We start from the raw sequence: 16,803 nt of genomic DNA on the forward strand, positions 1-16,803 counted from the left end.
TCCCTCAACCTGGCCTGCACCCTCTCTCAGTCTGGGATCCCTTGGGGGGGTGTCCACCTGCGGGTTTAGGCCCACTGCCTAGGGGATTGGGCCTAAACTGGCAGTCAGACATTCCTCTGGCAGGCTGGGAACCCTTGGGGGGTGCCTGACTGATGGCTTAGGCTCACTCCCCAGAGCGGGCCTAAGCCGTCAGTGGGGCATCCTTAGCTTTGCTGAGCAGGTGGAAGAGGCTCCTGACACTGCTGCTGTGCTTGCAGCCTTCAGCCCAGCTTGTGGCTGAGTGGAGCTCCCCTTGTGGGAGCGCACTGACCTCCAGGGGGCAGCTCCTGTGTTGAGCTCCTGCCTCCTGGAGGTCAGTGCACATCATAGCCACCAGTCCTTCCCACTTCCACCCTTAGGGTCATTTGCGTATTACCCTTTTATTATATAGGATTCCAGTTATTTATTTTATTTTATTTTATTTTATTTTATTTTATTTTATTTATTTATTTATTTATTTTTTATTGGTCACAGGAGTTGCCCTGAAAACAGCTGGGCTCGATTACAAGCTTATGAAATACCCGATGAGGGCGTATTGAGAATCAGATGAGTCCCATCTCAGAAAGCCAATAAACTAGCAACCTTACAAGTGGGCATCTGGGGTTGGGCATAGATCTTAAGGCGAGGCACAGAGGTGTGGGAAGGCAGAAGTCTCGCGGTGAGGACACTCGGTCTAAAGTAGTGTCCAGTCTCATACATCATCGGGGTCTCACAGTGCACAAGGGGGGTGAGGGGGGCGCGGACATGTGCCTGTAAAACTAGCCCTCCGGGGAGGGGAGGGAATGAGAGGCGATCCTACCCAGAGCCCAGATGCCTTCCCCTGTGGCAGGCAGATCGCTGGAGACCCCGCTGCTGCCTCCCGGAGCCCGAGGTCCGGGGGGACAGGGGCTATTTATTTATCTTTAAAAAATATATTTTATTGATTTTTCACACAGAGGAAGGGAGAGGGGTAGAAAGGTAGAAACATCGATGAGAGGAAAACCTTGATCAGCTGCCTCCTGCACACCCCCCCGCCCCCACTGGGGCTGTGCCCGCAACCAAGCTACATCCCCTTGACGGGAATTGAACCTGGGACCCTTCAGTCAGCAGGCCGACACGCTATCCACTGAGCCAAACTGGTTAGGGCTAGGATTCCAGTTATTTGTACATTGTTTCTGGCATGTGCTCTGACTGGAGATTGAACTCACAACCTTCGCGTATCAGGATGATGTTCTAACCAGCTGAGCTATCTGACCAGTATCAGAGACCTTATATGTTATCATAGGACTGCTGACCAGCAAATATGATAGTCTTTTTTTTTTATTAGATTTTTTTATTAAATTATTATCTGGGTACATATTTTAACATCCCCCCCCCCAATATTATAGTCTTGAGTGTCTTTTTTTTAAAAAAAAATATTTTATTGATTTTGTACAGAGAGGAAGGGAGAGAGATAGAGAGTTAGAAACATCAATGAGAGAGAGTCATCGATCAGCTGCCTCCTGCACACCCCCTACTGGGGATATACCTGCAACCAAGGTACATGCCCTTGACCGGAATCGAACCCGGGACCTTTCAGTCCCCAGGCCAACTCTCTATCCATTGAGCCAAACCGATTTCGGCTATAGTCTTGAGTGTCTTGAGTCTATGCTCTTCAGGAGGTTCCAGATTAATTTACTTCTGGAAGAAGTCTTGCTGGGGAAGTATTCCTTGAGAGAGAAAGAGAGAAGATGAGAGATAATCAGAGAGAGAGAAAGAGAGAGAACAGGTCACATATTGACCCAGAGATGGGTGATGGGAAACTCAGCAGAGGCTGATGCAACAAATGCCATCCCCTGCCCTGCCCACGGCCAGAACTGGACTCTTACCTGGCCACAGATCCTGCTGAGGGGGGCGTCAATGCAGCTGGACTTTGTGCCTGGGACCTTAAACCTGACAATGGCCTGCCGATTCTGAGGGTCCAGGGACTCAAGGCAGCAGTGCTGGAAGCAGGGCCAGAAGGTGCAGCTGGGGCCACAGAGGCGGGTGTGGTTCAAGGGCAGGATGGTGTCATCATCACAGCACTGCTCCAAGGGGTTGTAGATCTCGCCCCCACACCTGGGTGCTGGATGGCACATCCACAGCCCAGTATCTGAACAAGCCAGAGCAGAATGGGCTCCTAGGACTAGTCTTAGACCCTGGAAGTCTTCTCCCATGTAAAGTGCCACCTCGTCCTTCTTACCTGCATCATTGTCATCTGTGAGTCCTTCTGAGCCTGAAAACAGGAGTTCAAAAATGAAGACGGCAGCTGAGAAGCAGAAGGGGAATGAGAATAAGCCTTCAGGTTACTATCCTGGGGCCCAAGATGAAGCCAATGAGCTTCTTTCATTGCTAACAGCCCAGAGTGGATTCTGAGACGGACTCTGGGTGGCAGGGAAGGTTCTAGGGATAGCTAGGATTGTGAAATTTGCAGGTTGGGGGAGAAATCATAATGCAGTCAGAAATGTTATGGGGGCAAGGTTTAGGGGGTGGGAAACCAATAATAGAGTAGGAGAGAGAATTAAGTTTGAGGTTCAGAGGCACATTATGGGTGTGATAACACATACCATAGACTTGGGGCTGGTGCCCTCTTACCAAAGATTCTGGGCGCCATGGTTCTTGATGACGCTCCAGAGTAGTTTATGCAGAGCAGCAGGAGGACTGGGTGTGGGATTGTACACTCTGACTTATATATACAACAGCAGGGCAGGGATGCCAGAAAGAGGTGCATAAATAGTTATAGTTACATAAGATATACCTCATCAACATATTATTTTAAATGTTACTCAATCAGTTCCAACTAATTCCATCTTCACAGGTATCTACAAGCCTCAGAGTGAACTCTATCGTAGGAGTCTTACCAAGTAGTGATTTAGCAAAGACTCATTGGCACCTCACCCACACTTCTTGCACATAATCCACCTCCAGACCTGCACGGTCTATACTTCTTCTGAGTTTTTTTTAGGGGAACTTATGAAGTTGTAGTGTGATCTAGAAGAAGCACAGGGGCTTCAGAAACCCTGGTAGGGAGAATAAAACGGGAACAGATAGATGTAGGATAGACCCTCTGGGATTCATAAAACCAACTGAAAGAGCACCTTGTAGAGTGCCTGGTCCACAGAGAGGCTCCATCCATGATTCTCACTGTTGTTGCATTGTCAGCATCACTGCTGCTGTCACGAGATAATAAGTGGGTTTTCCCATGGCCCCCTGTCTCTGCTGGCTCCCTCCCAGGTCACAGTGAGTAGGTTGGGAAGGTGAAAGAGATGAGGCAGAGACTTTCAGACCTGGCAAAGCTCAGGGTTAGTGGAGGGACTCCCTCCTCTTATTAAGTGAATGTGCAGTACTTCCATATGAGAGGTCAGGCATTCACGTATATTAGCTTTCCTTTCTTAATTTGGCAGGTGTCCCTGTGGGTTGGTATATACATTGGCAGGTTAGCTTAGTGTGTCCTTCTGCCCAGGCACCTGACAGCAGTCCCACCTGTGGAGACTTGCCTTCCAATTACACAGCACAGCTGCTAGAAAAACAGACTTGGAAGGACTGCATTCCTATTTTCTAAATTAATTAGTTTGGGGCTTCAGACACAATTCCAAACCTACAGGCAAGGAATACCTGAGCAAAATAGAAAGCCCTCGATAAACAGTATAACCGACTATGAAACAAAATTATAAGGGTATCGCTAGAGGACTTCACGTCTGTATAATTAAATTGTCTACATAGAAATCCACGAAAGCTACTGTCCAGACAGAATCAGGTGCAGCTAACCTTAAGCTTGGTGGGACACTCTAATCCTCCTGGGGCAGGAGAGCCTGGGAGGCTGAGGAAGAGCTGCCACAACAGTGAGAAGCAGTTCTCACTGCTTCTCTGTCTGTTGGGAGCCAGCTGAGTTGAGCAACTCAGTCTTAAGAAAATAGAATTAAGTTCCTTCTAGCAGAAGTTATGAGGTGCCCTGAAGGCTTGGCCAGAAGATAAGATTAACTTGCAGCTTAGCATCTTCCTGCCACTTCCCCTTCCTGATCCTCCCCCCTAGATAGCCCAGCCTTGGAATGTTGCACCTTGGAATGTTAACATCTTTGCAACTTCCCCTTCCTGATCCTCCCCCATGGACACTGCCAGGGACCCCTCTGCATGGGCGGCCCTGCCCCCCTTTGTTTCTGCTGTATAAATACAGCCATTTCAGAGAATAAAGTTCGAGGCTTGATCAGAACCTTGTCTTGCCTCCATTCTTTTGCGTTCCTTGTTTGCCTCATTCTCTTAGGTGGTTCCTGCGTGCCCCCCGTTGTTGCCCCACGGGTCGGGACATCTGTCCTTCAGGGAAGCTGTCCTAAGAGCGTTTCTCCTTGCTGTCTCCCAGCGATGATAGGTCTGAGGCTTCTCCCCGCCTGTGGGTTGAGCTGCAGGCTCTACAACTGATAGCTTGAGCCAGTCACAAGACAACAGCCCCTTTTAAATTCAGACAGTTTATTACTGACATAAAGAAAGAAAGGCTAGCCCCAGGTGCCAACTGACCCTGTTCCGTGCAAAGGGTGACAGTCCAAGGGGTCAGGTGACTGCAGCCAGGATGACAGGACCCTGTTGCTGAGGAGAGATGCCATTTGTATCTAAGCAGCTTTGGATCCTGCAGCTCAACCCCATCGGTGGGAGGAAGAAGCCTCAGACCCAGCATCCCTGGGAGGCAGCAAGGAGAAACCCTGTGAGGACAGCTTCCCCGAAGGACAGAGAAGCAGTGAGAACAGCCTTACAGCAGCTCTTCCTCAGTCTCCCAGGCTCTCCTGTCCCAGGAGGGCTAGTGTCCTGCCAAGGTTAAGGTTAGCTGCACCTAATCCTGGCTTATGTGTGCCATGTGGGAGCATGAAAGTCCGATGTGGTCGGCAAACTGCGGCTCGAGAGCCACATGCAGCTCTTTGGCCCCTTCAGTGTGGCTCTTCCACAAAATTAGGAGTACCCTAATTAAGTTAATAACAATGTACTCCTACCTATATAGTTTAAGTTTAAAAAATGTGGCTCTCAAAAGAAATTTCAATCGTTGTACTATTGATATTTGGTTCTGTTTACTAATGAGTTTGCCGACCACTGCCCTAAACCTACAAAAAAAAAAGCCACTGGAAGTAATCGTTGAAATTGGAAAGATTGTAGGATACAAAGCCAACACACACAAAAATTATGTTTCTGTTCCCTAGCATTAACAATGGGAAATTGAAATTCAAAAACCGTTTATTCCTCCATTGAAATACTTAGGGATGAGTGTAATAAAAAATGTACACCATGTATATGAGGAAACTATAAGTAATGAATGAAAGACACAAAAGATGAACTAAATAAATGGGGAGACATTTACACTGTGATTTGGAAGGTGCAGTATAAATATAGTTAAGTTGTCAGTTTATTATGGGATGGGGTCTGGGCCAGGGGTGGGTCTGGCCTAGGATACACTGCCAGTGTGTGGGTTTCGACTTCGTGTAGGAGCGATTTCACAACAGGAGGCCAGGTGGCTTTTGAGAGTATATATATATATATATATATATATATATATATATATATATATATATCAATATATATATATATATATATTTTTTTTTTACTAAATCTTTATTGTTCATATTATTACAAATGTTTCTCTCCCCCCCCCCCTCCATTGCTCTCCTCCACCAGGTTCCCACTCCACCCTCTGCCCTTTCCCCACCACCCATTGTCCTCATCCATAGGTGCACAGTTTATGTTCAGTCTCTTCCCACATCCCCCTCTCCCCTTTTCCCCAAGAATCGTCAGTTCACTCCCCTTCCATACCTCTGATTCTATTATATTCAACAGTTAATATTGTTCATCAGATTTTTAAAAAAATTTCCTTGGTTTTTAGATTCACTTGTTGATAGTTACGTATTTGTTGTTCATAATTTTTATCTTTATTTACTTTCTCTTCTGAAAGAACCCCCTTCAGCAATTCATATAATTCTGGTTTGGTGGTGATGAACTCCTTTAGCTTTTTTTTTATTAGTGAAGCTCTTTATCTGACCTTCGATTCTGAGTGATAGCTTTGCTGGGTAGAGTATTTTTGGCTGTAGGTTCTTACTATTCATCACCTTGAATATTTCTTGCCATTCCCGTCTGGCCTGCATGGTTTCTGTTGAGAAATCAGCTGACAATTGTATAGGTGCTCCTTTATAGGTAACTACCTTCTTTGCTCTTGCTGCTTTTAATATTCTCTCTTTGTCTTTTGCTCTTGGAATTTTAATTATGATTTGTCTTGGTGTGGTCCTCTTTGGATTCCTTTTGTTTGGAGTTCTGTGCGCTTCCTGGACTTGTAAGTCTAATTCTTTCACCAGGTGGGGGAAGTTTTCTGTCACTATTTCTTTCAGTATGTTTTCGATATCTTGCTCTCTCTCCTCTTCTGGGACCCCCCATAATTCTGATGTTGGTTCGCTTGAAGTTGTCCCAGAGGTTTCTTACATTATCTTCAATTTTCTGGATTCTCTTGCCTTCTAGCTTCTGTGGAGGAGTGTCTTCCTGCTCTTTATGTTCCAAATCTTTGACTTGATTCTTGCGATCTTCCATTCTGCTTTTAGAACTCTGTATAATATTTTTTATTTCAGACAATGTATTCTTTATTTCTTGTTGATCCCTTATCATTTCTTATTGATCCCTTATCATTTTTCATTGATTCCTTATTAATTCTAGTTGATTTCTTTTCATATCTTCATAGGACTTATCGATCTTTTCTAGGAAATTCTTGAAAAACCTTATAAGAGTAGATTTGAACTCTATATCCAGTCGCTTTTTGTCCTCCATTTCTTTCGTTTGTGATCTATTTCGTTGTCGAATTTCGCAGCTACAGATGGGGCGGGGTTTCAGGGTGGAGCCTACAGCTTTGGCTTCCGTCAGCCCCGCCCTATGCGGCTCCTGGGTCTCAGGGTCCTTCAGTACTCTTTGTAAGGGCCTCTGAGAGAATGGTGCCCTCGATTTTCACCTGCTACCAAACAGTCTAGGCTCTCCCCCAATGAGCCTGGAACTGGGGTTCATTTCAGTTGGTAGTGGGATTGGAGGTGGCGTTCAGAGCAGTCTGGAGCCCCTGTCTCCTTCCTGCCAGGGCAATCCTGTGGCACAGCCAACCATCCCTTCTCTGCAAGCAATGTGCTCGCCTCCGGGACCTCCTTTCGCCGCTCCTCCAGGGTTCCGCCTTACAGCCTAGCTCCCTCTGTGTGAGCCTGGGTCCCCGGGGTCTGGCCTAGAACTGGGGTTCAGCGCTGCCGGAACTGGGGCCCAACACAGTCGGAGTTTTTATCTCCTTCCCGCTAGGGAACGCCAGCCAGGCACTCAGCCACCCTCCTGTCTGGCTCCGTCCTCTCCGCACGCCGCGTGTCTCTGTGCCTTAGGCTTTTACAGCTCCTCCGCGCTTCTTTCTGGTTTTCTCCTTGCTTCTCGTTGTAGAATTTCCAGTCAGTCGACTTTCCTGTAGTTCTGGGTAATGTCCATTTTATATTTTAGTTGTATTTTATTGAAATTGTTGTGTGCGGCTGCGGCTAGGTGTTTACCTGGGCAGCCATCTTGGATTCTCCGGGCTGTTGATTTTTAGAGAGAGGAAGGGAGAGGGGGAGAAAGAAATATCCACGTGAAAGTGAATCATCCATCAGCTGCCTCCTTCAAGCCCTCTCGAGAGTATATTTATTAAAGCCGGGGGCAGTGAAACAAAGGAGGGCTTAAGGTAGAAGAAGCAACAAGAGAGGAAAAGTCAGAGAAAAGGGGGCCTTGGAGACAGGGTCAGTAGGATAGCCCAGGTGGAGCTGCCTCTGCCCGCCGCTCCCCTGGCTGCACGTCTCGTGGGTCCTTTGGAGTTCAGAAGATGCATGCCTGTGGGGGAGGAAGTCAGGAAGGGAAAGGTGCCGGGGTGCTCCCAGGAGCGAGCCCTGGGCTCCTTGTCTTGAAGCTTTAAAAACTTTAAATCCTCCCCTGAAGATACTTTTTCCATTGATTTTTTTTTTTAGAGAGGGGTGAGGGGCAGATAGAGACAGAAAGAGGAGAAACATCGATGTGAGAAAGACACATGAATTTGGTGCCTCCCACACTCACTCTGATTGGGACTGGGGAGTGAACTTGTGATCCAGGTACGTGCCCTTGATTGGGAATCGAACCCTCAACGCTTTGGTGTGTGGGCTGAGGCTCTAACCACTGAGAAATACTGGCCAGGGCTGTCTTGTAGCTTTTTATCTTCCTTGGGCTGGCTGGAGTCTGAAAGAGGTCGCTGGTGCGGGTCTTAACAGAATATCCATTAGCTTTTCAGGTGTGCAGGCACACTCTTGGACAAGAGAAACAAAGCCTTATGGTCCCACATAAACATTCTGTGAGTGTTTATAGCAGTTTTATTTGTAATAGCCCCAAACTGGAAACACCCTAATGTCCAACAACAGAGGAGTTGATAGACATGTTGTAGAGATATCCTTAAAATGAACACTACTCGGCAATATGTCATTGAACTATTGCCATACCCAACTATTGCCATACCCAACTATTGCCATACCCAACTATTGCCATACCCAACAAGTTGCACAGATGGCAAAGGCATTATTCCAGGAAAGAAGCCAGTCTCAGAGATTACAGACAGTGTAATTCCATTTATGTAGCATCTGGGCGAAACTATAAAGACTGAGAACGGGAAGTGGTTGCCAGCAGTTAAGTGTGGGTAGAAGGTGTGACCACAAAGAGACTTCTTGAGGTTTTTTTATTTTTTATTTTTTTAAGGGAGGTTTGGGGAAGAGGGGATTGTTCTGAGATGAGACAATATCTGCAGTGCTGACAAGCGAGAAAGGATTTGGAAATGGGGTCTGTTATTATTGCTGGGAGTGACCACTCCCTACCTTTTACCTGGAAACTTTATGCAACCTGTTCAATGATGAGGTTAGATAAAATGTCTACTATAAAGGTATCTGTTAGGCAGATTTGAGAAGACCAAGCCAAAAGATACATCAATCAAAACTATGGAAATGTGCAGCGTGTGAGTATTTGAGGCTGGGCAGGAGTTGGGGCTGGAGGGTGGGGAGTTTTCCCTAAGCTGTTCTCTGACTGGATTGTGCCTGGTGCTCGTGCATGGTGAGCATTCCCTCCCATCTTCCTGCGCCTCCCTGAGGGGTGAGCCCTTTGTGGGCCCCACTGGTGCTCTGATTATTTGGACCCAATTTAGAGGACATCTTTAAGTGACTGTGATGCATTTCATTTGCATATAGTTTACATTACTGCCTACATTGTTATTTTCTTTCCCACAGTTGTCTCTCTGGCTGCTGCAACATATCTCCACCAACTCAATTCGTGAGCACAGCAAACACGCGCGCGCGCACACACACACACACACACACACACTATCTCCCAGCTATGCAGGCCCAAGCCTTGGGATCAGTCTCACTGGACGAAAGCCAGGTGTCCGCAGGGCCAGGTGCTTCTGGAGGTTCCAGGGGAGAAGCATGCCCTTAGCCTCTCCAGCTTCTAGGCTGCATCCCTTGGCTTCCTCCATCTTCAAAGCAGCAGCGTAGAATCTTCAGATCTCTCTCTCCCATGTCACTTCTTTGTGAAAGGAAAAGGCCATGTGGTTCCGCTCTCACAGTGTTGCTTACTTCAGGTGCCTGTAGTCAATACGGAGTTACATGTTGACATCTAACTACAGTGGCTGCTTCCCATACTTACATCATGTGCAACCCTTGACAGACTCTTAGACTTTTAAAGAGCATTTTTTTTTTTGGTGATATTTGGAGACAATTACTTGAGATTGTTAAATCAGCTAGATATGAATCATTATTCCCCCCCCCCCCCCCAATTAATAGGATCCATAAAGTTAGGAAATGTGAATTTTGGAAATGTGAATACTGGATTGTGTCTGGTGGTTGTTTGTACCTGGTGAGCATTACCTGGCTGGTGTGACTCAGTGGTTGAGTGTCAACCTATGAACCAGGAGGTCACAGGTTTAATTCCTACTCAGGGCACATGCCCAGGTTGCAGGCTCGATCCCCAGTGTGGGGTATAGAGGAGGGAGCTGCTCAATGATTCTCTGTCATCACTGATGTTTCGATCTCTCTCTTCCTCTCACTTCCTCTCTGAAATCAATAAAATATATTTAAAAAATAGGGTCCAATTTTCTATGTTCTGTAACATTTCTATGCAACGTGTTTCCAGAAATGGACTCATTTGGATCAGAAGGAACATGCCCACGGCCCCCGATTCCCGTGGTATCTGTGAATGTGTTTTCTTTTTTGGATACTTACAGTCCTAACATCAGGAGGGCCAGTATTTCACCAAGCTTGAAGAGGACACTGAGCTCTGGGAGGTTAAGTCATTGAACAAAGTCCCATTTATAAGTGGTGGAGTCAGACCCCTGATGTCATGGAAGGAAATTATGAGCATACTCGTGGCCTGGTGCATGAATTCATGCACATTGGAAGGAAATTAATTAGAAGAAATATTTTAATATCACTATTTGCCCTTTCTCTGTAATACAAGTGTCAGAGATGAAAGAAAATTAATAACATGTATATGAAAATAATACATAAATTGATTAATAAATAAACAATAACAACATGACATAACAACAACAAAGACATGATATGAAAAGAACAAAAACATAATATAATAACAAAAACCCTAACCCTAACCCTGCCCTTCCCCCTCCATATTAGGGGAGGGAGCCCGATGGGAAGATGGGAGGAGGAGTTGCCTGAGCTGAACTCTGGAGAGGTAATTTTTTCAGGTGAAAGGTGGAGGGCTGCAAGCAGAGACACGCAGGACCAGGCTTGGAAGCCTGTTGGGAAATTGCAGGAGAGGCTTTGGGGGGGTGGGGGGAGGGGGGGGTTGGGAGGCCAGCCCTGCTGCAGGAGCTGCAGGGGGTGTGGGGGTGGGAGAGAGCAGGGCAGGTCATGCCACTTTGCTGGGCACACTAGGGAGTTGGGGTTTCATTCCTGAGGCATTGAGGAGCCCCCAAGGATTTCCAGCTGGAAATTCCAAATGAGGTCACATTCCTGTGACACTGAAGTGTCCGCCCTCACTCTCGGGACTGTGAGCCATCTATTCCCTGGATCACATGTCTGCTCCCTGTTATTATCTCCTATGTTATTATCAGTCATTTACTTATCTCTCTGTTATAATATTGTTTGTTGGTGGTGGTGACAGATTCCATAGGTTTCTTGCATTTCTGCACGCCTTGCACTAAAGTACTGTTTTCCTCCACCTTCTTTTCAAGGATGTTTGTTCAGCAAGCATGTCAAACTCAAAGGCTAACACGGGCCAAATAAACAAGGTTTAAGTTTATGTGGCTGCAAAAAACCAAAAGCTTCAATTTTCATAGAAACGTAGGTTTATTTAGAAAAGTATAGTATATATATAAAAAGAGCAATGATAAAATTAATGTTTCTTCTGGACACTTGGCATCTCTTCTCTGCTACAATATTATCTCTCCTACTTGGGGGAAATCTTGTTTACAGTGATCTCTTTCAAAACTGACTGACCCAAGGTGAGTGTCAGTAATTCTGGACCTGACAGGAGACTTATTTCCTTTCATAGTTGTAAATAACTGCTCACAATGATAAGTAATTCCAAACACGGAAATAATTTCATGTGCAAATTTTTTAGTATTTTCAAACCTGGCAGGTAAATATTTGTAAAATTCAGGCACACCAACTTCACTGAATTTTGCCTTCAAATCTGAATCGCACTGGATCTCAATTACCTCCATTTGCATTTGATTAGGTTCTGATTCTAGATTTATTGAACATATAGAAGAAAACAAACAAACAAACCAACAACCTTGTCTCCCAAAAATTTAAAATCTGCAAACCTTATTTCAAATTCTGTTCTACTAATAAGGCTTAATTCCCCCCCGCCCCCTGCATATTTTTGATACTACGCAGTTTCACCTAAACTTGATTTGTTTATGTTGCATGTTAGAAAGTGCATTAAATCTTTATTTTTCAACGGCTTTCCCCAAAGAACAGCTTACATTTTCATGCTTTGAGTTGGTCACACATGTTTGTAATAATCTGATTTTTTCCTTGTAGTTTTAAGTTTAAGTCATATAAGTGTTTTGTTTTATCAACCATGAGTGTTTTGTTAAATCTTAACAACCATATTCTGTGAAAAAACAGGCTTGTGTCTTGATTTTTTATTATTAAGAATTGACATATTTCTTCTTTCAAGTCCCAGAATTGTTTAAGAACCTTGGAGCAGGATAGCCAATGTACCTCGGCATGGTAGGGCAAGTACAATAATAGCATTATGACATATCAAGCAGATTATTTTATTTTTTACTAAACAGCAAAAATACTCCCATTTTCACTTTTCTTTTATTTTTTAAAAAGTTTATTTTATTGTTTAAAGTATTACAGATAATAGTACATATGTCTCTTCCCCCCACCCCCAATTGACCTCCCCCCTCCTCCACCCTCCCAGTGTCCTGTTTCCATTGATTATGCTTATGTGCATGCATACAAGTCCTTCAGTTGATATCTTACCCCGCCCTCTCCAACACTCCCCAGCCTTCCTGCTGTAATCTGACAGTCTGTTCAATGCTTTTCTGCCTCTATATATCTATCTTTTTGTTCATCAGGATATAATGTTCTTTATTATCCATAAACTAGAGGCCTGGTGCACAAAATTTGTGCGTGTGTGTGTGTGTGTGTGTGTCCCTTAGCTCAGTCTGCTCCCTCTCCAATCTGGGACTCCTCGAGGGATGTCTGACTGCCCGATTAGCCCAATCCTACCAGGATCCCTCTCACAATCCAGAACTTCCTGCCTTCCTGCCTTCCTGATTGCCCCTAACTGCTTCTGCCTGCCAGCCTGATCATCCCCTAACCACTCCCCTGCCAGCCTGATTAATGCCTAACTGCTCTCCTGCCAACCTGTTTGCCCCTAACTGCCCTCCCCTGCAGGCCCGGTCATTCCTAACTGCCCTCCCCTGCAGGCATGGTGACACCCTAATGCCCTCCCTTGCAGGCCTGGTCTTTCCCAACTGCCCTCCCCTGCTGGTCATCTTGTGGTGGCTATCTTGTGTCCACATGGGGGCAGCATCTTGTGTGTTGGAATGATGGTCAATTTGCATATTATTATTTTATTAGATAGAGTAGATGCCTGGTGCATGGGTGGGGGCTGGCTGGTTTGCCCTGAAGAGTATTCCAGATCAGGGCAGGGGTTTCTTTGGGGTATGGGGTTACCTGAGTGAGGGGCCTGTGGTGGTTTGCAGGTTGGCCATGCCCCCTGGCCACCCAAGCAGAGGCCCTGGGATTTAGGATATATTTATCTTATATAATTGAAACTTTGTACATTTTTTTTAAAAAAATTCAAAATGTATTTATTTAATATATTCATCACAGGGGCTCAACCAGAGATTTAATTTAAAAAACAGACACAAAACAAATATGACACCACAGCTGAAGATAGAGTCCTATACAGAAATCAAGGCAAGGACAGACCATAAAGGAAAAAAGTAAAAATACAGCACAAGGAGATAGGTTGGACAGCCCAGATCAGGGCTCTTGGCTGGAGACCTGCTTTGAGTAGTTTTTCTGTAGGTACTTCTTGAAGGCTGTGGGATTTTTTCCAGAGCTCTGTGGCATCTGTGTCCAACGGGCTATCGCTGTTGGGTTCTCCTAACAGGCTCTGGATGGAGAGCAGGATGGTCCTGACATCATACAGGGCAGACCACTTGTCCTTTAGGATGTCCAGGCAGATGTTACCCTGGGTGTCTACGTTGGGGTGGTAGCAGAGCATGAGGAATTTTACTGTGGGTGCATTGTATGGGTAGCCACTGGGGAACTCTAGGGAGAGTTTATACCTCAAGTTTTTGTATACTGTTCCAGCTGCTCCATGGATGGTCCCCATCCATTTGAAAAGGTTGTCTGATTCAGGGAAGGCAGAAATTCCTTTGTTGCCAGACATCACGAGGGCCATCAGCTCCTGCTGTAACCTCTTTCCTAGCTGGGCTCAGCTCCTTTATGAGCTTCTGCGATGCTGGCAGTGGCTGGGTTGTGGTTTTGGGAGGCCATCCGGCCAGCGCTGGCAGAGATGAGAACTCGGAGAACACGACTGTAAATGCCTAAACTTTGTAGCCTTGAGCAGAGCCCAGGGCTGGCCAGAGTGGGCTGGAAAGCTTGGCTTCCTCCATCACCAGGGAAACCCAAGCCTCCTGCTTGCTCCATGGCCAGCTGCCATCTTGGGTGGGTTAATTTGCATACTCACTCCTGATTGGTCAGTGGGTATGGCTTGTGGGTGTAGCAGAGTGATGGTTAATTTGCATGTTACTCTTTTATTAGTGTAGATGAGTGATATCATGTGGTGTTTTTCTTTTACTGTCTGGCTTATTTCACTAAGCATAATGCTCTCCAGTTCCATTCACGCTGTTGCAAGTGGTAAGAATTCCTTCTTTTTTTTTTCTTTTTTTTTTTTTTTTTTTTATAACAGCATAATAATCTATTGTGTAGATGTACCATAGTTTTCTAATCCACTCATTTGCTGATGGGCATTTACTAATATGCTGTTTGCAAATCTTAGCTATTATAAATTGTGCTGCTATGAACATAGGGGTGCATATATCCTTTCTCACTGATGTTTCTGTTTTCTTGGGATATATTCCTAGAAGTTCCATTTTTAAATTTTTGAGGAAATGCCATACTGTTCTCCATAGTGGTTGCATCAGTTTGCATTCCCACCAGCAGTGCACAAGGGTTCCTTTTTCTTTGAATCCTCCCCAGCACTTGTCATGTATTGACTTGATGATTGCCATTCTAACAGGTGTGAAGTGATACCTCATTGATGTTTTGATTTGCATGTCTCAGATGATTAGTGACTTAGAGCATGTTTTCATGTGTCTCTTGGCTTTTTGAATGTCCTCTTTCAAAAAATGTCTATTTAGGTTCTTTGCCCATTTTTTTTTAATTGGATCATTTATCTTCCTTTTATTAGTTGTATGAGTTCCCTGTAAATGTTGGAGATTAAACCCTTATCTGAGATAACATTGGCAAATATGTTCTTCTGTGCAGTGGGCTTTCTTGTTGTTTTGTTGATGGTTTCTTTTGCTGTGCAGAAGCTTTTTATTTTGATGTAATCCTATTTGTTTATTTTTTCCTTAATCTCTCTTGCCCTAGGATCTGTGTCTGTAAAGATATTGCTATGACATATGTCTGCAATTTTGCTGCCTATGGAGTATTATAGAATTTTCATAGTTTCCTATCTTATGTTTAAGCCCTGTAGCCATTTTGAGATTGTTTTTGTGTGTGGTGTAAGTTTGTGATCTAGTTTCATTTTTTTGCATGTATCTGACCAAATTTCCTAGCACCATTTATTAAAGAGGCTGTTTTAACTCCATTGTATGCTCTTACCTCCTTTGTCAAATATTAATTGAGTATTATGATTTGGGTCAATTTCTGGGTCTTCTATTCTGTTCCCTTGGTCTATATGTCTGTTCTTGTGCCAGTACCAGGCAGTTTTGAGAACTGTACTTGGTAATATAGTTTGATGTCTGGTATTGTGATTCCTTCCAACTTTGTTCTTCTTTCTCAGAGCAGCTGTAGCTATTCAGGTTTTTTTTTTTTTAATTTTTATTTACTTATTTATTTATTTTTTTATTCCAGATGAATTTTTGAAGGTCTTGTTCTAGATCTTTGAAATATGCCATTGGTATTTTAATAGGTATTGCATTGAACCTATAGATTGCCTTAGGTAGTATGGACATTTTAATGATATTGATTCTACCAGTCCATGAACATGGTATGCTTTTCCATTTATTTATGTCTTCCTCTATCTCTTTTTTCAATGTCATGTAGTTTTCTGAGTACTGGTCTTTTACATCCTTGGCTAAGTTTATTCCTAGGTATCTTAATTATTTTGATGCAATGGTAAATAGGATTTTTTTTCATTTCTCTTTCTGTGAGTTCATTATTGATGTATAAAAAGGCCATAGATTTCTGGGTGTTAATTTTGTATCCTGTTACATTGTCAAATTCATTTATTAGGTCTAGTAGTTTTTTGATGGAGTCTTTGGAGTTTTCTATGTACAATAGTATCATGTCATCTGCAAATAAGGACAGTTTACTTCTTCTTTTCCAATTTGGATGCCTTTTATTTCTTTTTTTTTCTGATTGCTATGGCTAGTACTTCTATTACTGTGTCAAACAGGAGTAGTGAAAGTGGGCATCCTTGTCTTGTTCCTGTTCTTAGGAGAAAATGGGTTTAGTTTTTGCCTACTAGTATGATGTTGGCTGTCGGTTTGCTATATAGGGCTTTTATTATGTTGAGGTAGTATCTATCCTATATAAATAGGATCCCTCTATTTCCACTTTGCTGAGAGTCTTTATCAAGAAAGGCTGTTGGATTTTGTCAAATGCTTTTTCTGCACCAATTGATGTGACTATGTGATTTTTGCCTCTCATTTTGTTTATGTGATGTATCACATTTATTGACTTGCATCCCTGGAATAAATCCCACTTGGTCATGGTGTATTATCTTTCTATTGTATTGCTGAATCTGATTTGCTAGAATTCTGTTGAGGATTTTAGCATCTATGCTCATCAAGGATTTTGGTCTGTAGTTCTCTTTTTTTTGTGTGTGGTGTCTTTATCTGGCTTTGGGATTAAGATAATGCTGGCTTCATAGAAGGGGCTTGGAAGTGTGCCTTCCTCTTACATTTTTTGAAATAATCTGAGAAGGATAGATTTTAGTTCTTCTTTGAATGCTTTTAGAACTCCTTTGTAAAGTCATCTGGACCAGGGGTTTTGTTTGCTGGAAAATTTTTGATCACTG

At 44.0% G+C, this 16,803-nt stretch overlaps 1 protein-coding gene and 1 pseudogene across 2 annotated transcripts; both read right to left on the reverse strand.

Annotated features, from left to right (window-relative positions):
* Window positions 1-1,640: 1,640 nt before the first annotated feature.
* IGFL4 (IGF like family member 4) lies at window positions 1,641-9,538 on the reverse strand (the record flags this gene model as incomplete). Its single annotated transcript, XM_084906889.1, has 5 exons — window positions 1,641-1,727; window positions 1,887-2,149; window positions 2,240-2,305; window positions 2,604-2,664; window positions 9,431-9,538. The coding sequence occupies 5 exons, from the start codon at window positions 9,536-9,538 to the stop codon at window positions 1,641-1,643; spliced, it is 585 nt and encodes a 194-aa protein (XP_084763015.1).
* Window positions 9,539-13,347: 3,809 nt separating this feature from the next.
* Window positions 13,348-14,051, reverse strand: LOC311633506 (ubiquitin-conjugating enzyme E2 C-like; annotated as a pseudogene). Its single transcript has one exon. The product of its transcript is annotated as a ubiquitin-conjugating enzyme E2 C-like (transcript).
* Window positions 14,052-16,803: the final 2,752 nt, after the last annotated feature.

Source organism: Pipistrellus hanaki (assembly GCF_964339955.1).
Source record: "Pipistrellus hanaki genome assembly, chromosome: 15".
NCBI lineage: Eukaryota > Metazoa > Chordata > Mammalia > Chiroptera > Vespertilionidae > Pipistrellus > Pipistrellus hanaki.